General features: G+C 51.5%; 2 protein-coding genes across 2 annotated transcripts in view; one reads left to right on the top strand and one right to left on the bottom strand.

Annotated features, from left to right (window-relative positions):
• Window positions 1-22,783, top strand: part of DNAI1 (dynein axonemal intermediate chain 1) — a 59,234-nt gene extending 36,451 nt beyond the window's left edge. Inside the window, exons 11-20 of the mRNA XM_063081691.1 lie at window positions 1,831-1,948; window positions 10,591-10,858; window positions 14,503-14,592; window positions 14,731-14,818; window positions 15,435-15,514; window positions 16,626-16,774; window positions 16,873-16,972; window positions 19,466-19,651; window positions 22,592-22,663; window positions 22,730-22,783. Coding sequence (XP_062937761.1) covers window positions 1,831-1,948; window positions 10,591-10,858; window positions 14,503-14,592; window positions 14,731-14,818; window positions 15,435-15,514; window positions 16,626-16,774; window positions 16,873-16,972; window positions 19,466-19,651; window positions 22,592-22,663; window positions 22,730-22,783 — 1,205 coding nt within the window. The remainder of the gene's footprint in view (window positions 1-1,830; window positions 1,949-10,590; window positions 10,859-14,502; window positions 14,593-14,730; window positions 14,819-15,434; window positions 15,515-16,625; window positions 16,775-16,872; window positions 16,973-19,465; window positions 19,652-22,591; window positions 22,664-22,729) is intronic.
• A 617-nt stretch (window positions 22,784-23,400) lies between these two features.
• ENHO (energy homeostasis associated) lies at window positions 23,401-23,631 on the bottom strand. Its single transcript, XM_063081566.1, has one exon. The coding sequence runs from the start codon at window positions 23,629-23,631 to the stop codon at window positions 23,401-23,403; it is 231 nt and encodes a 76-aa protein (XP_062937636.1).
• Window positions 23,632-23,882: the final 251 nt, after the last annotated feature.

The following is a 23,882-nucleotide window of genomic DNA, read 5'->3' as shown; positions in this document are numbered from 1 at the left end:
GAAGTGAAAATAGAGAAGGGTTACCAATTAATCTCCTCTCTGAAATTAAGTATTTTCAAAGATACCCGAGCTCGGGAAACTCTGATGTGGTCAAGGCTCATGCCTCTCTGACCACTCTTTTTTGTTCTGAGACATCTTTGAGATTTGAAATGTACTCCCAGAAACATCAAAATGTGGGGCATTGTAGCGCCGGCCCGTGGCTCACTCGGGAGAATGTGTTGCTGATAACACCAAAGCCATGGGTTCGGATCCCTATATAGGGATGGCTAGTTCGCTCACTTGGGAGAGCGTGGTGCCTGACAACACCAAGTCAAGGGTTGAGATCCCCTTACCGGTCATCTTTAAAAAAAAAAAAAATGTGGGGCTTTGTGAGAGAGGCTGGGGCAATGCCTGGGTATGTCCTTGACTGGGTTGTATGAAAAGATTCATTTGCTAATTGGTCACCCTTGCTTGGAAAGAAGACTGAGAACTATCTCACTTCTGTTTATTTATTTCATTGCATTCTTTGAACAGTCATTGTGTGTCTGCTCTGTGGCTGGCCCTGTGCTAGGTATTGAGGACCCAGAGATGACAGCTCTCCAGGAGCTTTCTGGTGGGGAAGACAGGCAAAAGGATAAAAAGAGGCAACTCAGTGTGACAGATGTTTTAGTAGAGGAGAGGCAGAGCTGGAATAGAGGAAGAAATTAACTCTGCTCAAAAGAAAGTGAAGGCCTTACAGAGGAGGAGGCATTTGATCTGGATCTGGAGTGGGTAGGAGTTTGCCACGAAGAGCAGGACATTTTAGACATGAAACAGCATGTAGAAACACAAAGAACCATGAGACAACTTGACTCATTTGATATGTTTGATATATAGACTATTTGATATAGAGGGTACAAGCACAGCTGGTGTGGAAATGCCGTGGAAGCAGTGGCCATGAGCCTCGGTTTGACCAAGGAGCTCCTGTGCATGGAGAGACATGGAGGGGTTTCAGTGGGGTGGGGAAGGTGGTGTCGTGAGGTGATTTGTTTGTTCTCAGTTTGGTAGTTCTGTGGAACGTGGGCTGGAGGAGGACTGGAGGTAGGAGACCAGTTAGAAGACTGTTGTAGTCATGCAGGTGATGGATATTGCGGCCTGAACCTGGGCAGTGGCTATAGGTTTCAAGAGAAGTAAATGGATTAAAAAGATAATCAGAAGGAAAATATGAGAAATGATGAGAAGAGATCAATCAAGTGTTACTCAGGTTTCTGATTTAGACAACCTCAACGATGGGGCTTTTACCTAACTTAGAGAAAATGGGAGGCAGAGACAATTTTGAGGGCAGAAGATGAACTTGAGTTTGGGGAACCCATGGGGGGATCCGGTCAGCTTCATTATAGTGAGGCTTGGCAGTGGATATGAAGATGGGCTGCATTTTAGGCACTTAGGATGTAGATTGAATAGAACTATTAATAAGCCCCTGGCAGCTGAACCTATGAAATGTGGCTGCTCAAATCTGAGCCTTCTGAAGTATTGGGGAAACTCATGGGTCCAAGGGCCACAAACCTGGGATTTTATCCATGCAAACATAGCTGCTTTACTGTAATTTACCTCCAACAACAACGATGACAATAACAATAGCTAACACATAGAGAGAGCTTACTATGTGCCAGAGGCATTTTTCTAAGCACTTTACATATATTAAGTCAATTAATATATCCTCACCACAGTCCTTTGCGATAGCTACTATTGTTATTCCCACTATGAAACACAAAGAGGTTCATTGTTTTGCCCAAGGAGGTGCAGTAAGTGATGGATCTGAGTTTGCCATAAAATGGCAGTTCTTGGGCTGACTGCCTGTGTGTGCTTAAGATTTTAAGTACTATGAAGATGCTGCTGACGAATACCGGGACCAGGAGGGTACACTGCTGCCGCTCTGGAAGTTCCAAAACGACAAAGCCAAGCGCCTGGCCGTCACCGCCCTCTGCTGGTAAGTGTAGGAATTACAGTAAACCCAGAGTCCCTGAGTGTCAGCTGCGTGCCAAGCCCTGAGTGGCCTCTTCTACTGCACTTAACTACCTTGAGTGTGAAACATGGCAATATGGGAAAATGGCACTGGCATTCTTATGGGATTGCAGGATCATCCCAGGTTTCCCAGTGGCTGAGGGCCGAAGCTGGACAGTAGATGTCTGCAGTGTAGTTAAGCACCAATGCCCATGGGAAGGCCCGTGTTCATGGAAGGGTCATGTTCATTTCCTGTGCCAATGGGTTCATATTTCTTTTGCAGGAATCCAAAGTACAAGGATCTGTTTGCGGTGGGACATGGCTCCTGTAAGTGATCTGGCTATTCATTCATTTGCTCATGCAAACAGCAAACATTAAGTACCTGATCTGGGTAGAGCTCTTTGCCAGGTGTGAAACATACACAGTTGACTAGGATGCAATCATTGCCCTCAGGGGGACTCACAGTCTAATGGAGAAGACCCACAGTCACACTGGTAATTAGTGCTAGATAAAGGAAGGTACAGTATCAAGCTGAATATGCCAACTTGAAAGAGTTATTCTGGTGAAGAGAGAGGGGGAGAGCATTTCTGGGAGAGGGACCAGCATGTGCAAAGGTCTGAAAACACAAAAGATATGGCAGAAATGAAGCTGTCGGGGTCAGTCCTCAAAGGGCTTGGTAAGCCATTCCAAGAAGCTGGGACTTTCTCCTAAGGAGGAAATAGCTGAAGGAATTAGAGAAGGGCTGGGACATCACCAGTGCAGGGAGGAAGTGCAGACATGAGACAGGAGGCTGACAGACCAGTTAGGAGACTGGTGTAGGCATCCCAAGGAGAGATGGCAGGATATTAACCACAACTTTGGAGTGGTGATGGAGGCCCCCTTCTCTGCCTCCTCATCGGGCCTTCCTGATTAGACCCTGGTGTGGGGGTCGAGGATGGGTTGGGGGCGAGTGCTTGAGGTTCATCCCTTGGCCCTTTAGCCCTGGGAGACCACTATTGGCCAGGGTGTTCCAGTCCCTGCCTGTTCCCCACCCACGGCAGGGAGGCAGCACACAGTAGTAACTGTCTGGGCAGTTTGCTTTCCCCACGTTACTCAGTCCCAGCCAAAGCCCCTACCGCTGTGCTGGCCTGGACGTTTCCCCTTCCTAACGGGAGAGGGCCCTACACTTCGCATTAGTTGCAACTCCCCAATGCCAACAGCTTGTTCTCTGTCTGGAAGAACCAACTTCTGCAAATGGAAAAACCTTTCCATTCTCCAAGCTGCTGCTGGCTGGCAGGAATACAAGCTCCTGGTCTCTGCCCTTCAGACCGCCTGTCCTCCCATTCTTTGACGGGGGTGGGGAGGTGAGAGGAGGGCAAGGAGGAGTTGGTGTTTGTCATTCCTCTCAGGGAGGAGACCTTGGAGCTGCTCCCAGTCTTGTGGTCTGGGCGGCCTCTGAGGATGGCCTAAATGCCTGCTTTGTGTCCCCAGTCCTGAGGGTGGGCTGCTGCCAAATGGGAAGCACCCTCCTCCCCTGGCAGGGAACTAGCACATTCCTCCTCCTCTTCTGCTGCAGCTACTGGGCCTGGAATAGTGCCTGGGGGTTGGGCAGGCCCTCCCAGGAGTGGGTGTGGACCCCCCTGTGAGGTTGCTCTCAGCCCAGGCTCTCTGCCCAGGACTGAGGTGGGGGTGGGGGGCTCCCCAGAAGCTGTGAGGAGAAACTACTTCAATACTAGCCCCATCCTCCTCCCACCCAGGTCAGAGCAGGGTCAGCTGGTTGGGGTCAGGTGGAAGCTGTCCATGGGTGGGAAGGGAGAGCCTTAGTCAGGAACAGTAGAGAAGAGGAACTCACCTCCCGTGAATAGATGACCTCGAGCCTGACAGGCCCAGCAGCCTCCTTTGGGCAGGCACTTTCCCAGGGTCTGTTTGTCTTTCATCAGTCCTTTTAGCCACATCCACATGCCTGAGTGGGTGCCCACAGTCAACAACAGACCTTTTCCTGGAGTGTCACTTCCCAGTGGTGTTACCTGGGGCCAGAAGCCTCTCTGAACCTTGGTTTCCTCGTTGGTGACATGGAGAGGCTGACAACCTGCCAGGCCTCCATCCCAGGGCAGTTGTGAGGCACATTTGTGAGAAAAGAAGTAAACGTGCCCTGCGAGCTATAGGAACCACCTACACATAAAGGATGATCATTGCTGATTTGTCTGTCATTCTTTCCCCCAGCTTTCCTGCATACCTTCAGGGGGTGTGGGCAGAGAAAGGAAACTGTGAGGACAGAGGGGATCTCTCTTGGGGAGCAGGGCCCAGTGGCAGTGGCAGTGGAATTTGCTTTTGCTGTCACTGGCACGGGAGTTGTTGGCCAGCTTTCAGATGAGCATTTATTCTCCAGAGCTTTGCATAGCTCAGTACTTTTCTCTTCTATTGCAGAGAAGGGGAGGGAGGTTGGGACTTGGAAAGGCCCCTGCATCCACCCTGAGGTCACCTCTGGGAGTCCCATATTCTTGAGTACCCATGGAAGAAAGAGGGCAAAGCTGAGGCAGGCAGAGGGCACCCTAGTTGCTGGATGGGGTCAGGTGAGGAGCAGCTAGTTTCACCAGCATCCATCACACTGTCTTTGGAAACTCCCAGATACCAGCCTCCCATGACCAGATCTTGCCTCATGAGGACAACACTGGAGTGAGAATTTGGGCTTGTTGTTGGGTTTGACCCTGGGGAGCTCAATCCAGACCTAGTAAACCTCATTTTGCCTGGAATTCGTAGATGCTTATTCTGTGACCCAGCCAAATAAAACCTTGGCAGAGCTAGACATGTACCCTAGGATTGCCAATCCCCCATTTGGGGGCAGGGAAGGTTGGCTGGAGCCAGGCTAGGAGCAGGCAGATGGGGAAAAGGGAGTCCAGGCAATTGCCTGCAACGGCACAGAAGCCTCCCGTCTATGCTACCGGGAACCAGGTGCTGAGCATGTCAGGCTGCTTAAAAGGCAAACACTGGGATGCCTCCAAGGGCCAGACTCCATGTTCCCAGCAGAGTGGACAACGAGGCTGTCGGCAGATGAAAGGAGGTGTAGAAGTGTTGGAGGGCAAAGGGACTTAGTCCAGGAGGAGATGGCCTTGGACCTGCTGGGATGCAATTATGTCAGCCTGCTCTACTGAAGGGGTCCTTTCCATCCCATTAGCCAGTTTACAGTAGAGAAATGTGGACTCCTCATGTTCCATCAAGCAGGGGTGGTGGAACAGATCCTGGATACTGTGTGGTCCTGCAGTTATAATGCAGGAGATGGGGCAGGAAGCTTCCCAGCAGGCCAGTATCAGAAGAGCAGGGGAGCCAGCAGTCCCTCAACCCAGCCTCCCTCTGGGGGCAGCGCCCTCAAAAGGGACCAATGTCAGGCCCTCAGTCCCAGCACTAAACCCATTCCTGCTCTGTCTTGCCACATTTTGGCCTGCCCAGGCCAGAGATAAACTTGTAGGGATTTAAATCTTTCCTGATCATTTATTTGTCAGCTTCACTAATTAAGCATTGTTAATTTCATTTACCGAAAATGGAAATTCATCCACCTCATTTCTCCCCATTCATCCTCCACACACAAAATCCATCACTTCTCAGCTGCAGGCTGCATAAAATTTACAGGACTAATTATGTTGTCAGGTCTCTTTGTAAATACAGTTCATAAAGGCCACTGTGCTTGCTGGGTTGTAGTGCAAGGGCATTCGGTTGTTAGTTTAATTACTGGTTAGTTATTTAGGTTCTCAAATGTTTGCCTCATTTTCCCTAAATCAAATTAAATGTCCCGCTTGATGTATTCTGTCTCCAGGGCCTTGCTGTTATCTCCCACACTGTTTAAATATGACTTCAAATTGAGTGAGAGTGCTGGGAAAACCCAGCTGCCCAGGAGGCTGAGTGCAGCTTGGCACCATGGCCTCTGGGCCATGCTTGAGGTTTGGGACCCTCTAGCAACTGATGCACTTTTTTAAGGCAGCCTTGGGCAGATCCCCTGTCTTTGGAGACTATTAAAACCCCCCTGACACAAGTGGCATTTCTGATCTTGGAGTCCAAGGTGTCAGGGCTGGGGTGTTGGAAACTGAGAGAGGGTTTCATCATTGTCATCAGAAGAGCTGAGGATCATTGCATCCATCCCCCTGACTTCTAGAGGAACTGCTTCCAAACCATCCTAGAAAAACGTGCCATCTATGGGAGGCTTGCTCTCTGGTTCCTAAAAGTAGAGTTGGGGTCAACCTCCCTGAATGCCCACTGTATTAGTTTCCTGTTGCTGCTATAACAAGTTCCCACAAACAATGGCTTAAAACAATACAAATGTATTATCTTATAGTATTGGAGGTCAGAAGCCAAAATGGGTTTCATCAAGCTAAAATTGGGTGTTACCAGGGCTGCATTACTTCTGGAAGCTGTAGGGGAATATCTGTTTCCTTGCCTTTTCCAGTTTCTAGAGGCTGCCCACATTCCATGGCTTGTCGCCCCCTTCCAGCGAGCAATCACATCATTCTTACCTCTGCTTCTGTCATCATATCTCCTTCTCTGACTTTCCTGCCTCCCTCTTTCCCTTATAAAAACTCTTGTGATCACATTGAATCACACAGATAATCCAGGATAAACTCACCATTTCAAGGTCTTTAACTTAATCGCATCTGCAAAGTCCCTTTTGCCACGCAAAGTGACATGTTTACAGTTCCAGGTTCTGGGAATTAAGATGTGGACATCTTGGGGTGGGGGGTCATTATTCTGTCTACCATATACCCCCTCCAAGTGCCTCTTGCATGACTTAATAAGGATGTCACTAAACAGCTGCTGCCTTGGAGCTTGTCCTGGACTGGACTCATTTAGGATGCCACAGCAAGAGAGGAAGCCTCCTGTCTGAGGCTGACTTGGTATCCTTGTCTCTGCAGCTTGGCATCTACTTCCCACTGACCACTGACTTGGCTTTAGCCTGATGCCGTAACATGCCCTCTGCCTGCCTTGCTGTCCCTGAATTCTGCTTGGGGTTCTCCTGACAGCCAGAATGCTTCAGAGTGGGCCCTGCAATCTAGAGGTGTTACCTGCTGGGCAGGAGTGGAGTTATGGGGCTGAGGCCACAACTGATGGATGCTGGTTCAAGGAGACATCAGTCTGTGTTCCTTGTGGGCACTGTTCTGCCAGAAATCTAGCAGAGGAAGCTGAAGGCAGTCAGAGCTTTGGTCTATGGTGGAATTAAGCCACCCCATCCCTGTTATCCCCCTGGCCTGAGACCATAGCTTTCTGAGAACTGCCAGATCAGACTCTATCTATTAGGGGGTTGATTCTCCTCCCCCAAATCATGTGGATCATAGAAGGGTAGAGTCAGGGAAGCCTTAGAGATTATCCAGCAGAGCAGGGTTAGCAGGGGGCAACTCTACCACTGGAGAGAGCAAGCCTGCTGGGCTGCACCAGGCCATACTCCCTCCATCTTTTATGGCAGACTGAGGAGAAGACTGCTTACGGTTCCTTGAAGGGGCAAGGGGTGCACCCAGAAGAGATACCCCTAGTGGCTGAATGGTCTGGAAGGCTTCCCAGAGAAGGTCCTCAGTGGCTAGTAGACTCTCTCTAGACAGTGTGGGAAGAATACAATGCAGCTTGAGGAAGCAACGTGGGCAAAAGCCCCAAGTGGAGCAGGGGGACTAAGTCACAGCCAGCAATTCTCTCCCTCTGTCTCAGGGTCACAGACAGGTGTTCATTATTTCTCTCTCTCTCTCTCCCCCTCCCTCCCTCCCTCCCTTTATTACTCCTTCCCTTCTACCTAGCCACATGTATTTACTGAAACCCTGTGGCCTACAGGACCCTGGCATTTCTCCACTGGTCCCAGACTTGAGTCTCTGCATCTTTAGACAAGGGAGGGTGGGGTTAGGGAGCTCCCATCTGTGTCACTATACCCTCTAACCCTGCTTTGAGGAGCCAGGGAGCTTGTGGGGTCCAGGACAAAGTACCTCAGGGCCCAGGGCCCAAGGCTCTGTAATCCTTGAGCCTGATGGGATTCTAGCCCTCATTGGAAACTGAGGCATTGTGGGTGACCTTGGTGCTAATGTCATACTGGGACTTCTGGTGACCTGGTTGGTGATGTCATTCTGGGAATGCTAGAGGGCTGAGCAATTATATCATTAGGCTGCTGGTGACCTGATGGGTGATATCATACTAAGAATGTTAGAAGATTGGGCAATGATGTAACTAGGACTGCCGGTAGCCTGAGCAATGATATCACATGGGGACAACTGGTGGTCTGAGTAGTGATGTCATTCAAGGACTTTTGGAAAATGAGATGATGATATCATGCTGGGACTGTTGGAGGTTTGAACTGTGGATGTTTGGACTCTGAGAATGGAGTAGTGAGGTCTCATAGGGGCCACTGGAGTCAGGGATGAGGAGTTCATAGAATAAGATAGAGTTGAGAGGGTTTTCTCTGATTTCCTTGTGTGGTTTGGTGGAAAGAGCTCTGTATTAGTCCATTTATGTTGCTATAACAGAAATACCTGAAACTGGGTAATTTATAAAGAACAGGTTTATTTGGCTTACGATTCTGGGACAGCTTCATCTGGCATGGGCCTCAGCCTGCTTCTACTCATGGTGGAAAACGGCAGGTACAAGCTGGTCACATGGCGAGAGGGAGCAAGAGAGAGAGGAGGTGCCAGGGTCTTTTTAAACAACCAGCTCTCATGGGAACTAATAGGGTGAGAACTCACTCATTAATCCTCCCCCAGGGAGAGCATTAATCCATTCATGAGGGATCTGCCCCCATGACTCAATCAATTTCCAACACCACCACATTGGGGATCAAATTTCCACATGAGTTTTGGAGGGGACAACACATCCAAACTCCATCATTAGCTCTGAATAAGAATTCAGGAAACACATAGTCTAGCCATGGTTAGGAACTGTGATCTCTATGTCAAGGACTCGGTTGCAAGTAACAGAGACCACCAAAGCCACATTAAGAAAGTGGGGCTTGGGCTGACCAGTTAGCTCAATTGGTTAGAATGTGGTGTTGATAATACCAAGGTCAAGGGTTCAGTTCCCCTTACTGGCCAGCACAAAAAGAAAAAGAAAGAAGCAAAGAAAGAAAAAAGAAAGTCGGGCTTATTGTCAAGATGCATATGGCCTGGGAACTAGGCAGAATCTAAGGTTTGATTGGTTGTTCTCTGTGTCCCTTTCTCAGGAAATTTATGCTTCTCTCTGCACAGTCATTCCCTTATTATCAAGCTTGACTGCTCTGTCCCTTCCACGTTCTCTAGTCTAGAACCTGGAGGGGTTCCCAACAAGAGTCTCAGAGCTGGTGAGGACCATCCCCAGCAAGGGAAGGTGGGCTTCCAATAGACGGGCATGCCAGCTTGCCTCAGCTTTCAACTGTACCCTTCTAAGGCCAGCTTGGTTCCTGGTGGCTCCCTGCCCCCAGTCAGAGCACAGATTGGTATTTGCAGAGTGCCCAGGGTGGGGATACCTGGGACCTGGTAGTAGCTGAACTAATGCCATGAGCCCAGGAAGTGGGGCCAGATTGTCCCTGAGTTCATCCCAGTCACTTACTCTTTTGAGTAAGGGGTGGCCTTAGGAATAAGACAGAGAGAATGACTCAGCAGAACTAGTCAAGTTGGAACTGCTCCCCTGTCCCTCCCACTCATGGGCTCCACACCTCAGGACTGGCCACTTTCTTAGGAGGTCCCAGGCCCTGTCAGGGACACAGAAGGTAGCTCTTGAGCAGGGATGGTGGGGAGGACCCTTATAGTGGCCAAAAGACTGCCTTAACATAGGATCCCCAAGATGGGGGGGCTGTACTAGCCTTCTACCTCTTCAGCACCAGCTCCTCTGAGCTTGGAGAATAGGCTGGAAAGACTGGGCTGGTGGAGGCAGGAGAGCTGGACTCGAGGGCTGGGGCTGTGTTCTGTTCAATGATTACAGATTGGGATGGATGCCAAGTGTGCAGAAAATGAAAGAAAAAGCGGGAGGCATGCCCTTGGCATCAGGCGGGCAGGGAGGAGGACCTCAGCTGAGTGGCCCATTGTTGATCACCAAAAGCTGTGCCCAGGCTGAGTGGGCCTGTGGAAGCCTGACTGGCTGGCCTGGGACTTCTGGATTTGGGGAGCATACCTAGAGCTTGGGCTCAGGCTACAGCTCGGGACTGTGGGGCTAGAAGGTATGGGGAGATGCTCATAGGTAGCTAGTTTGGGACTCACTGTAGACAATTCCATGTTAGTTCAAGCTTAACCCCTGTCTTTGGCTGGGCAGTAGGGAGTACGCGCGCATTATCCAGGCATCTGCAGGACAGCAGCCTGCCCCTGGGCTGGGCATCTGAACTCCCTGTGAGGGTCCTGCCCCTTCCCAAGCCCATACCCATTCTTCAGTTAGTAACTCTTTGAGCTTGTGTCCCCCTTTCCTGTGCCCCCAGAAGAATAAGGAGAATAACTGTCTATCCCTCAGATAAGCCCAGTCACCTTTACTGATTGTTGGATCTTTCCATGAACCCTGGGAAGGGGTAGGCCAGACCTCACAATTCCATTTCACAGATGTAGCAGATGAAGCCCAGAGGGGCATCCCACCCTCTGACAGAAGCAAAGCAGGCCAGGGCATGCCTACCTGGTGGGGTAGGGGCAAGAGGGGCTTCCCCGGCAGGGCAGTTGGCTCCTCCAACTGCAGCCACCCATCTTCCTGCTCAGATGACTTCATGAAGCAGAGCCGGGGCATGCTGCTGCTCTACAGCATGAAGAACCCCAGCTTCCCCGAATACATCTTCAGCAGTGACAGTGGCATCATGTGTCTCGACATGCATGTGGACCACCCCTACCTGGTGGTGGTGGGCCACTACGATGGCAATGTGGCCATTTACAACCTCAAGAAGCCCCATTCCCAGCCCTCCTTCCGCAGCTCAGCCAAGTCTGGCAAGCACACGGATCCTGTCTGGCAGGTCAGCCTCGAACCAGGATGGGGGAAGTGGGGACAGGAGTAGCATGTGGGCCTGGGAGCCATTGGAGGAGTGACTATGGGAGGAGAGGGCCACAGGCAAGGGGATGGAGGTGGTAGGTACCAGCTTAGAGACCAAGGAGCTGGGTGTGAGAAGGGGCAGAGAAGGGCAGAGGTGAGAATCAAGAGGACAGAAGGTCTCCGGTGAGAGTTGGGGTCTGCTGCTCCAGAACTCCCATTAGGAGGCCCCTTCTGTCTGCCAAGGATCTCTTAGGTGTGGCGATCAGTAACTTAGAGGCCATGGCTGGAAGCTCCAGGGCCTGACAGGCTCCAGCTGGGTATGTTACGGACTCCAGATTGCCAGGAAAACAGAGCCTTTGCAAAAATTTGCCTTGGCAAAACGGAAGACTCAGGATTCTTGGCTGGAATCATGGCATATGACCTGGGAGGGACCTATCTGTCTTTCATTGTTTACTCACTTCCTATTCCCTTTTTTCCCCTCTCATTTCCTCCCTCCCTTCCTCATTCATTAATTCACTCATTTATCCATTCAGTAACTCCTTCCTGTTTGCTCCTTTGGTTGCTGAGGATGCTTAAGGGCCTGATCTCTGGAGTTCCTAGTGGGGAGATAACCACAACCACAGGCTGACCAGGGCAGGGCAGTATGCTAAGTGCTGAAGTAGAAGTGTGCACGGAGGGGCATCCACATTGTCCTGGGTGGGGACAAGAGGCAGGAGGGCCAGGCAAGTCTTTCTAGAGGAAGCAATGTCTGAGCTGAATGTGAGGGATGAGGAAGTGTTAGTTAGATGAAGAAGGGTACGAAGGGGCTCACGTGCACAATAACATGAAGCATCAGGCAGAGTGGCTTGTTGGGGAAAAACACACATTTGGAGCAATGGGTGAGAGACAGGAAGAGAGGAACAGTACCTGAGAAAAAGACAGGCACTAATCGTGAGTGTGCCTATCCATCAAGTTAAGAAGCTTGGGCATTGTAGGCCAGTGGTTTCAAATGAAGTGTTAATACAGAAGCCCTATATATTAAAAAGATGAGAGTGAGATGCTCTGGTAGGATCAGGGCCCTGCTTGCTTAAGGGCCCCTTATTATCATTCCCCTGCCCCCTGAGGTACCTTCACAAGGCTCCTAAGATTCCCCTGAGCATAGTTTGAAAATCGCTGACCAACCATCAGAGGGTTTGGGGCACAGGAAAAACAGTCGTGTGTGTGTGTGTGTGTGTGTGTGTGTGTGTGTGTGTGTGTGTGTGTGTGTGTGTGTGTGTGTGTGTGTGTGTGTGTGTTGGAAAGGTCCTCTGGCTGCAGCATGAGGACCCACAAAAGCTGATATGGGGTAGGGGCAGTGGAGATAGAAATGAGAAGACAGGGTTGAGAGGTAGTAGAATGAATAGAAGGAAACAACTGACTGGATATGGGCAAATGGAAGAATCAACGCTGCCTGGGTTTGGGTGCCTGGTAAGGCAACTGCAGCAGTGGGAAATGTCAGAACAGGAACAGGTTTGGCCAGAAGTTAATGCAAGAAGCCTGAGGGGCACCCAGAAGGAGGCGTCCCACAGGCAGTTGGCTGTATGAGACTGAACCTTGAGGGAGAACCAGGCTGGTGAATGAGATGTGAGAGACTGAGTGTGATCAGAGTCCGGGTCCTTCTTAAACAGACTGTGTTAGAGGTATTTGGGGGAGTCCAAAGAGGTTGTTTTGGTTCAAATGCCAGGCTGGGGCAGAAGTTTGTTCTGTTGGCAACGGGGAGCCAGGGAAGGTTTTAGAGCCAGGGAGAGAACTGTCTGTTCTAATAAGACTGGGCTCCTGTCCCATGGCACAGGTTACTTCTCCAGGGAGCCTGCCTGGGTAGCCCAGTCCTGTTCAGACTCTACTGTGAAGACTCAAACCAGCAACACATGTGTATGTGTATGTGTGTGTGTGTATGCACGTGCGCACACGCACACACACACACACGTATATACACTGTGCAATTCTGGAGAAGGGAGCAGGAAGGGTAAATAAGTAGAGACTGGGGTCAAGCTAGCTGGCCCTAGTCAGATAAGGTGGAAGAGAAGGGACCAGTTAAGCTGGCGCTATTTCCTCTCTGCCACCTGGTTCCTGGGCATTCATTCTCTTAAACTCACTTACCACTCTCCCTCTCCTGCTTTATTCCTACCCTCTCACCTCCACCCCAGGAGATCTTGTGTGACTTACACTCACTTACACACATACATAGTCACTTGCAAATACACACACACCAACCTCTGTCGGGCATCAGGCTGCTAAGTGGGGTGTGAAATACAATTTCCATGCATGCTGGCGTCTGCTCATTAAACACTTCCCTTAGCAGCTCCCTAGCGCCTCTTATAGCCTGGCCTTTGACAACCCCTGCCCCCTCCCTCCTCTAAAGGGACCACCTTTACACAGAAGGGGAAGTGGTCTCAATATCAGGGCTGACGCTGACTTGGGCTTACAGGCTCTGCGGTGGTGTGGTGGTGTTCTAAGCCCCCAGTGAAAGTGGAGAAAGAGCAGCTGCGCAGACAGGCGCAGGCAGGACTCAGTTACCCTCCTGCAGCTCTGATTCACCAGGCCTGGGGGGTGGTGGGGGAGAGGCAACCCCTTTCCCCCACCTTCCACCCTGCAACAGCCATGGTGACAGCTGTGGTTACAGGCAACGGTGCTGGGTTCTTGGCCTCCCTAACTGGGCCTCTGCTTGTGACAGGGGAGGGGACAGGACAGTGGCCTCAGCATGGGCGGTCTAGAAGGAGCTGGAGGATGAAAATCTCCGGGCACCCAGCCCCACCCCAGCCCTCTGGGACATGGCTTGGCCAGGCCTCCACATGTGGCAACAGAATCTTGAGCCTTAAGCATGTCATCTTCATAAGACAACAGCTCTGTCTCCAAAACACTTTCCCATATGTTTGCTTCCAGCCCAGAGAAGATGGGTGGGGCAGGATAATTAACCCCAATTTGCAGATAGAGAAATGCAGCTCAAATTTGGGATTTGGGAGCAAGATTCTAGGAGCAAGAGCTAGTGGTGAAGTGAAGGTGGGGACAGAGGAGAAAATTCCTAGAGAAATGCCAAGCCTGGAAGAGGAGGGCAGGGGACGAGGTTGCCCCTCCCCACACCCCAAGCAAGCAGGAAGAGGCCCCTGTAGAACCTTGGCTCCCGGATTGCTAGGATGATGGTAACAATGAGAACATTAGCTGACAATTTTTGAACACTTAATATGTGCGATGTTCTAACCTGAGAGCTTCACAGATATTATCTTATTTATTCCTCACAAAAAAACTATGCTATTATGACTCCTGTTTTACAAATGAGGAAACTGGTTGATGGGCCCTGTCCTTTCCAGGCCATGTCTATGTAAGGAGGTTGGACCCAAAGCTCCTACACCCCAACCCAGGGAGGAACTGGATACCTCCACTGCCAAGCCAGTAGATTAGGGCAATGCCCTGACTAGCACTGTTGCCCCCAGATGGTCAGGGAAAGAGGGATGAGACAGAGATGGGTGGAAAAAGGGAGGGAGGACCAATCGTGGGATTCTGGGAAACGGGCTCCCAGAACTTGCTTCTGATCCTCAAATGGGTGCAGCTCACAAGCCCTGACTCATAGCCCTAGCAGGGTCCCAGAGCTCATGATTTGGGATGTTTCAGGTCAAGTGGCAGAAGGATGACATGGACAACAACCTTAACTTCTTCTCTGTGTCATCTGATGGCAGGATTGTGTCTTGGACGCTTGTGAAGGTGACTGTTTCCCAGAGAGGGTCACACAGGGATGGATGGGGAATGAGGGCAGTGGAGTGGCAAAGGCTCCCCCAAGCCCTGCAGCCCTGCTGATGCAGCCCAACCCATGTGCCCACCCCCATCTCTCTGTGACTGTAGAGCGAGCTGGTTCACACAGATGTCATCAAGCTGAAAGTGGAAGGCAGCACCACGGAAGTTCCTGAGGGGCTGCAGCTATACACAGTGGGTAGGAGCCCCAGCCCACTCACCTCCAGGCCTGGCCAGGTCATTCAGGCCCCGTGAGGGTCAGTGACTGTGGCCCTCCCCCTAACTGAGCACTCTCCCAGGCAGGAGGTAATGGGAGAGCCTGGTCCTGGCTGCAGACCCTCTCTATTTATGCAAGTCCCGGCCCTGTTTGCAGACCCTGTTCCTGTTTATGCAGATCAGGTGCTATTATGCAGATCCATCCCTGTTTATGCAGATCAGGGCCTGTTTACCCAAATCCTGTCCCTGTTTACTCAATTCCAACCCTGTTTATGCAGACTATATCCCTGTTTGCATAGACCATGTCCCTGTTTGCAGACCCTGTCCTTGTTTACCCTGACCCTGACCCTGTTTAATTCAATCCCTGTCTTGTTTACCCAGGCCCCGCTCCTGGTCGTTTGCAAAGTCCTAACTGCCTAGGCCAGAGGGCTGGTTTCCGTTTGTTTGGCCTGGTCCCAGCACTTACAGGGGTCCAGGTTTAGTCTGTCCTGCGCCAAGTCCTGTACTGAGAGTGCCTGGCTGAGCCCCTTGCTGAGTGGGGGCGGTGCTGGGAGCCTCCCTCTCAGAACTGAGCTAAGGCTGCTCCCTCTTCTCCCAAGGCTGTGGCACCGCCTTTGACTTCCACAAAGAGATTGATTACATGTTCCTAGTGGGCACAGAGGAGGGAAAAATCTACAAGGTGAGGCAGTGCTGCCCCTGTGCCACCTCCTTACAGGGCCACTTAGAGCACCCGGGGAGCTTATAGTTCTCAGCAGATCCTATTCTGACAGATCTTAGTGCTCATCAGATCTGGAAAGCTTCTTAGAGGAAGAGAATGCATTTCTTGACCTGCTAGGGTGGCAGGAAGTGGTGGGGATTGGGGGAGGGAATGGGGGAGACAGGGAGGCGGGTAAATACAGGAAAGGGGATGGAGAATCTAGAGGGTGATTTTAGCCTAGTCCAGCATCTTTCCCTCTGGCCCCTCCCGCCCTCACTTCCCGGGAGCGGAGGTAGAGGTGGGAGTGGAGTAGAGGAGCTGGAAAAATTCTGGGAAGACTCCCTGGAGGAGATTTGAACTTGAGCTGAGCTTTGAAGGCCAGATAATAAGCAGATTTCTTTCTGAATACTAGGTGCACTTCATGGCCAGTTTCTGCAAGGTCTCAGTGTTAGTAGGTGAACATCCTTCTGAACCTCCATCCATCCAGAAATAGCTCTGCCACAGCTTTTCTCAGGCTCAGAGACTCAAAATGTTAATTACCGGCAGCCTCCCGGGAGCCTCTGAGGCCCAGTCAGAGCTGGTCTGAATGCAAAAGAGGTCCCCACCCCCTCTCCACACCTCCTGATGGCAGCCCAGGAGAGGCCAGAGGGAAGGAGACACTAGGCAGTCACATTATCTCCAGGAGGGAAGGAGAGAGGGGCATGCTAGTCAGGGCAAGAAACTGAATGGGAAATCTGGAGATCCCAGTCTGATCCTGGCTCTGCACCTGCTCTTAACTGGAGAAGATGGGATGTTTATCACTATTGCAAGGAAAATGTCTGGGCTGCTTGCAGACTATGGCACTTTCCCTCACCCTCCAGGAAGGCCCCCTGCCCTTCTGAACACTCAGTCCCTTAAGCCTCTCCTCTCTCTGGGTGTGTTGAGGGTGGGAAGAGCAGCCAGCAGCTTGGCTCAGCTGTAACAATGATGTGGGGTAAGGACAGAAGAGGAGTCTCAGGTTCTGATCCCCCAGAGCCCTCAGGGAAGTGGTGGCTGCTGATCTTTCTTTCACCCCTGACCCTTGATCCTATCCCCACCCCCACGCCCGCCCCAGTGCTCTAAATCCTACTCCAGCCAATTCCTCGACACCTATGATGCCCACAATATGGCAGTGGATGCTGTGACCTGGAACCCATACCACACCAAGGTCTTCATGTCCTGCAGCTCTGACTGGACAGTGAAGATCTGGGACCACACCATCAAGTGAGGGGCCTGCCCCTGGCTCTGTCCTGGGCCCTACCCTGGGCTCTGGCACTGTAAGCCCTCTGTGTCATGGGCTTTGCACCCCTCCCCCGCTGCAGGACTCCAATGTTCATCTATGACCTGAACTCAGCCGTGGGCGATGTGGCCTGGGCACCATACTCTTCTACTGTGTTTGCCGCAGTCACCACAGATGGGAAGGTGAGTGCCCCTTCCTGAGCCTACTGAGCTCCTACTGGAGGCAAGAGGAGGTAGCTTGGGTCTCCCTCCTGGAGAGTCCACCCCATGGCCAGGACAGGGAGGGGAAGGTGGGACATAAGGACTGTGTCCTCTCAAGGGCCAGGCCATCTAGTGTTCAGTCAGGAGAGGAATCATTCATCCCATGAAGCCTCCAGGAGGGAATAGGGCTGTTTGCCTTGGAGGAGAAAGCACTCTAGGGAATGAGATGCCATAGAGTGGTTATTTTCTCTGAGGTTCCTGTGGAAAGAGCTTGAGGGTGGCAGGGGCCAGCTCCATGTAAAGAAAAACTTATGAGCCAGAGTTGATCTGTGACTAAAATAGTGTCTGTAAGGTAGCAAGTCCCCATCCCTGGAAGTGTGCAAGCTGGTTTTGAGAAGGGGCTTCAGTGGGGTGAGGTGGGAGGGGTCTATTCAACACTGAGACTTGGTGAAGGCTCGGAAGCATTTTGTGAGCATATTCTTGGATGCAAACCCATTTTTCCTATGAACTTTGATATAAACTGAGAAGTATCTGCTGTGCCAAAGAAAGAATCTAGTGATTAAGGCATCACCCTAAAGTCAGTCAGTCATCTATATTCGCTGAACAGATGTTTACTAAGGGCCAACTATGGTATCCAGCTCCAGCCTAGGCCCTGGTGATTCAGGTGCCTGCTCTCATGGAGCTTACGTTCCAGTGAAGGGAAGGAGACAAAAAGAAACAAAACTCTCATAGTGTTAAGTGCTAGGCAGAGAATTAAAAGAGGAAGGGTGCTGGCTGGTTAGCTTAGTTGGTTAGAGCGTGGTACTGAGAACTCCAAGGTCCAGGGTTCAATCCCTGTACTGGCCAGCTGCCAAAAAAAAAAAAAAAGAGGGTAATGAATGGACACAAATGTTCATAGCAGCATTATTAATAATAGTCAAGAGTGTAACACCCCAGTGCTCATTAACTGGAGAACGGGTCAACAAAATGTGGTATATCCAAAAGGATTATTATTCAGCAATGACAAGGAATGAAGTACTGATACATGTTGGAGCAGGGATGAACCTTGAAAATGTGTTTTGTATAAGAAGCCCGTCACAAAAGACCACACATTATATAATATGAGATATGTCCAAAACAGGGAAATCTATAGAGACAGAAAGTAGATTAGTGGTTGCCTAGGGCTAGAGGAGTGGCTGCTGATAGGTACAAAGGTTCTTTTTTGGGATGATGAAGACGTTATAAAGTTGGTTGTGGTAATGATTGTGTAACTGTGAATATACTAAAAACCAAGAATTGTATACTTTGAATGGGTGAACTTTATAGTATATGAATTATATCTCAATAAAATCATTATATTAAAAAGAGAGAAAAAAAGAACTGGACTGGTGGTCTCTCAGATAGAGCGGGCAGGAAAGGCTTCTTTGAAAAGGTGACAGTCAAGCTGGGAGCTGAACAGCAAGGAGCCAGCCATGAGAAGATGGGGGCAGGGGTGGGCATTCCACACGGAGGGGACAGCTGGTGCCAACATCCTGAGGTGGAATGAGCTTGAAGGCTTTAAGGAACAGGCAGGCAAGTGTGACTGGGGCGGGGTGAGCAAAGGGGAGAGAGCATGAGATGAGAGTGGGGTGTGGGCTAGAGTAAGGAATCTGCATTCTGGGCCAGCCCGTGGCTCACTCGGGAGAGTGTGGTGCTGATAACACCAAGGCCGTGGGTTCGGATCCTATATAGGGATGGCCGGTTAGCTCACTGGCTGATCGTGGTGCTGACAACACCAAGTCAAGGGTTAAGATCCCCTTACCGGTCATCTTTAAAAAAAAAAAAAAAAAAAAAAAAGGAATCTACTCTATTTATAGTGCCATGGGAGGATTTTGCATTTTTTAAAGGTAGGTCTGGCTGGTGCACGGAGGATGGATTGTAGAAGGGCAAGAGCGGAAGCAGAGAGACCAGTTATGAGGCCACCACGGTTGTCCAGGCAAGAGATGATAGTGGTTTGCACTTAGGGTGTGGTAAAGATAACATCACACACTTACTGAATGCTTCTATGTCAAGCACCATTTGAGCACTTTACATATATTAACTGGTGTAGACCCTGGCTCTGCCACTTACTAGCAACGTAGCCTTTAAGGGTCTCTAACTCCTCAGTTATAAAATGAGGATAATCAGAACAAACTTAGAGTGGTTGTGAGGAATATAATCAGACGATACAACCATGTAACATGCCTGCCCAGAGTCTAGCACATAGTAAGTGCTCAATAAATGGTGGCTGCTACTATTGTTAATTCTGCATAAACTTCAAATTTTTATTCTCACTCCCTCAAATGCAGGAAAAACATGAACAGGGACACAACATTCCCTTCCCACTGCCTCCAGCTCCAGTGTGTTAGCCATTATCCTTCTGTAGTGTCTCCCCAGAAAGTCCAGGGGCCGGATCCTCTGAGGTGGGGAACAGGGGCCTCCTTACCCCTGAGCGTGCTGAAGTCAACCTCTCCATAGGCCCACGTGTTTGACCTGGCCATCAACAAGTACGAGGCCATCTGTAACCAGCCTGTGGTGGCCAAAAAGAAGAACAAGATCACCCACGTGCAGTTCAATCCCATCCACCCCATCATCATCGTGGGTGATGACCGTGGGCACATCACCTGCCTCAAACTCTCACCCAATTTGCGCAGGATGCCAAAGGTATGAGCTTTGGGCATTTGGGCTGCCACAAGAGGTCAAGCCTCCAGGATGGTGGGGATTAGAGAAGAGGGAGGAGCCAGGTGGTGACTCCTGGGTTTCTGGGTTGGGAGACCCAGGGTGAAGATGGTATCATTGCCCTAATGAGGAGCATAGGAGAAGCAGGTTTGTGAGGAAACAGAAATCAGTTTTGAATACTGCATCTGAGTTATCTGCGGGGTCCCCAGGTAGAGATATCCAGTGAGCAGGTGGGTCTGAAGCCTGGGAGAAGTGTGTGTGAGGGCATCATTAGCTTATTCAGCGTGGAGGATACTGTGGGTGTGACAGATACCCAGGCAGGGGGCCCTGGACTTAGCCACTGCTTCATCGGTTGGGCTTACACAGGGCTTCAGCTCCAGTGGTTCCTGAGCTGGGAGCTGTAGGTCTACACGGGGAAGGAGGAAATGAGCCCAGGAGAGTAACTAGGTCAGCAGCTATGCAGTCCTTCTTTTGTGCTCTGATTCCTGTTTCTGGGGACTCCAATGATCAGGAGACCCTGCCCAGAGCACAAGGGCCCCAAATATAGGCCACAGAGCACGGAGCCAAGACCTCAAAGTCTAGGCCTGAGTCCAGATTCAGACTTAAGAACCAAACCTCACAGCCCAGGCCTTAGAATCTAGAGCCCAAGTCTGGCCCGTTTGTGTGCTAAGAGTAGCAATGGCTCTTTTGCTTTCTGCCAGGATCAGGGCTGGTCCAAGTTGCCCTAATGACTATACCTCCCAGTTGCAATTTGAGGTATTTACTGCAGTTTGAGGCAAGGGCAGGGACCTGTCTCTTCAGGCTCTACTAACTTCTTCCCATGGTGCCCCTACCTATGCCGCCGGCTTGGTCTATCCCCACCACGGCTAGGGAGGCAAGGTCCAGGAGTTCGGCCGGCCAGGCTGTAATTGCAGCCAGCTGGGGGGGCGGGGGTGGACTTGGCTATAAATACTCAGAAGGCTGCTAAGCGCCTGCAGCTGTGGCCCAGAGGCTGTGGTGGGCTTTGGAGGGCGGGGGGGGGGGGGGGGGGGAAGGGGAGGAGGTTGGGCGTGGTCTGAATATCTCTGCTGAACCCAATAGCTGGCCTCATGGAAGCGGAACAATTAGTGGAACAGATAAAATCTGTTCTTAATTTAATGAGAGAGACCCAGGCTTAAGCTGGCAGAGCTGGACAGCTCTCTGGGGGGGGGGGGGGGATAATGGTCACTCTTGGGGAAGGGGTACAGCCATGACACCATGAGGGTGATAGGTATGGGGGTGGGAACCTGCCCTTTCTACTCTGATCCAGGGAGGCAAGGATCTCCCACAGTTTCAAATCCCCTCAGAGCTAAGGGTCAGTCATGGCTGGGAAAGCTGGGCTCTATGTATCTGGGGACCTACATCTCTGAGGACCTGAAAACTTGGGTACCTGGGGCTCTGAGGACCTGAGCAGGGGACAGCTGGGGGCTGGTACTTGGGTAGATTAGAGGTTCCTGTGAAATTGCCATCTGACTCTATCAGCAGCCAAGTGATTCATGTAAAAGGAAGTCCTCTGGGCATCCCTACTGCCTTTCCTCAGACTCTCTGCCCTTCCTAAGAGGGCTTACCCCCAGACTTCCCTGCCCAGGATCTTTCTATGATAGGTGTCAGAGCCCACCTTGTCAAAGGTCAAGGACTCTCCCTAACTACCATATAAGATGGGAAACTGCCCAAAGTCATATAGGGAATTAAAGAAAGCTGGAACTAAAAACCAGGTCCCCTAACTCCCAGGGGATGGGGTAAGGCCAAGAAGATAACCCGAGCTTAATTCGGGAGGGAGAGAAAAAGAGCTCTTTGTCCTCTGTCCTCTGCCTCAAGTGCAGAGGTGAGCTAGATAATGGCAAAGGCACTGGGCTGCAAGGGGATGCAGACTTGAGAGCAGGTGCAGTGGTCAGGCCAGGAAGAAATCTGAGCTGTGTATGGTGTCAGCCTGGGGATGGGGCCAGTGGGGGGCCCACTGGCCCTGCACTCTCTCCTCAACTTACAGCCTAGGCCAGACCTGGGCTGGACCCTCAGCAGGCAAGGCTGGGGCAGGTGCCAGTGAACAGTGGGCACAGGTGGCTGGGAGGGCGGGGGCCCAGGAGCAGAGGAAAGGCAGGAAATGGCAGCTGCCCAGCCTGCTGCCCCAGCATAGCCCACAGCCCACTGTCCAGACCCCCCTGTCCAGGAGGATGGGACTGGGGCAGGACTGGGGCTGGTCTGCCAAGAACTTCTTGGAGCCTGCGAGCAACACACATCCATGTCCCAACATCTTTTTTCTGAAGGCCCAACTTACCAGTGGAAGCATGAGAGTGCTTTGCAGGCAGGGGTCACAAACTCAGGATCTGTTCTTCTAAGAGGACAGTCTCAGCCAATGACATCTGGAATCACATGGGAAATCCCATCTGCCCTCACCGGTCTCCTGACACCCTCCCCCATCTTGGTGTGTCTGACACAGCAGATCTGTCCCCAAATGGCACCCCACTCCCAACCTGACCTGAAGGTATTAGCTACGAGTACTAGGTTAGGCACCTATGGCTTTGTCCACACCCTTCTCCCTCTCAAACACATACCTATTAGCTACTTGATGGGGACCTTCCTGGGGGAAGGGTGGTCCTGACAGGCTCTACCCCTCCCCAGAACTACAGCTCTCCCTGGCCTGAAAAGCTAGTTCCTCTGAGCGTCAGGGGATGGATGCTTTCTCCCCCTCCTGCCCAGGCTATGTCCATCTGAGGCTAAATCAGAGCTGGATGCCTTCTCGTAGGCCCTCAGCTGGGCCCATGTGTCACCAAACCTGAGTTGGGGAAGGATTATGGGGAAGTGGGGGAGGCAGGGATCCAGAATTTACCGGGCAGGGGAGGCAGCACTAGGTCCCACCTGGCCCATCCTTCGCCATTCCTCTCCCACATATACTTCCCCTCTCCCCAGGAAAAGAAGGGACAGGAAATGCAGAAGGGTCCAGCTGTGGAGACTGCAAAATTGGACAAACTGCTGAATCTGGTGAGGGAAGTAAAAACCAAGAGCTGAGGGCCTGGCCTCGGACTCTGTCCTGTTTCTTGAACCCAGTACTTGCAGTGCCTGCCCCTGGTGTCCAGCCCAGCCTTAGCAACCAGCATGTGACACCCTCCCCCAACCCCCGTCAGGTCCCAGCATCTGCCCTTTTCACTCTGCTCAAGGTCCCAGCACCTTACCCCAGAACTTGGCCCTCAACCACCATTACCCCCTCTTACTTTGCACAAATAAACCTGTATTAGAAAGCCTACTCATACCTTTAATTTTGCTACTGCAGGGCCCTCAGGAAGAGGAGAAAAATCTCAGGGTAGAGCCATAGTTCCATTTATTATCCAGCAAACAGTGGGAGGACCAGGGAAGGGGCCCAGCCTGGACACCCTCCCGTTATTGCCATGGGTTCCAGTTTGCTTCCCCAACCTAGAGGAGCCTATAGGCGCTTATCCTAGGGAAAGGGTGGACCCCAGCCCCTGGCCCTTGGAATGGACAGAGTCCGGATGGCCCTGGCCCTAGCACCAACTCATGAACCCCCACTCCAGGCCCATCTCCCTACGGCCACCTGAGCCCCTCTTGTAGCCAAGCTGGCTAGACTCTGGGCTGCTGGGTCCAGCTTCAAGCAGACTGAACTCCGAGTTCTGGACCCCAGGCTGGCTGAATTCTGGGATTCTGATTCCAGGCTCTGGGTGGGGTGGACTTAGGTCCCAGGCTCCAGGCTAGACCAGAGGACTTCAGGGCTGCAGCAGATAGCTGCCTTCATGGCTAGGCTTCTGAGGCGGTGGTGCCTTCTCAGGACAGGGGCCAGGGCTGGAGTTGGGGCTGGATTCGGAGAGAGAGTCGATGTCGGCAGAGCGAGAGTGGCAGGCCCAGCAGAGAATGACCCAGAGCAGCAGCAGCAAGAAGCCTACAAGGCCATTGCAGACGATGGCGATGAGGGCCCCCTGTGAGATGGCTGCCCCCATGACGGGCAGCACCCTCAGATCAGCACAGACAGCGGAGCTGCCTCAATGGCAAGGCCCATGCCGAGGTGGGACTCTGGTATGGCCGGCCTTCCAAAGAGGCTGTCCTGTCCGCACACTCAATGATTCCTGGGCAGTGGAGATGTGTACCTGCAGTCCTGAGCCTGTGAGGGGTACAGAGCAAAGGAGAAGGTGGTGAGGAAGGAGAGGTGGAGTGAGGCCTAGGAGGAGAGGAGTAGGGAAGAGAGCACCCC

The sequence above is a fragment of the Cynocephalus volans genome, chromosome 17 (genome assembly GCF_027409185.1).
Source record: "Cynocephalus volans isolate mCynVol1 chromosome 17, mCynVol1.pri, whole genome shotgun sequence".
Classification (NCBI taxonomy): domain Eukaryota; kingdom Metazoa; phylum Chordata; class Mammalia; order Dermoptera; family Cynocephalidae; genus Cynocephalus; species Cynocephalus volans.
The sequence above is the reverse complement of the archived record's forward strand: the minus strand, read 5'-3'. Positions and strand labels throughout refer to the sequence as shown.

Coding starts and splice junctions, on each gene's coding strand:
- ENHO (XM_063081566.1), bottom strand. CDS start 23,631: ATGGGGGCAGCCATCTCACAGGGGGCCCTCATCGCCATCGTCTGCAAT.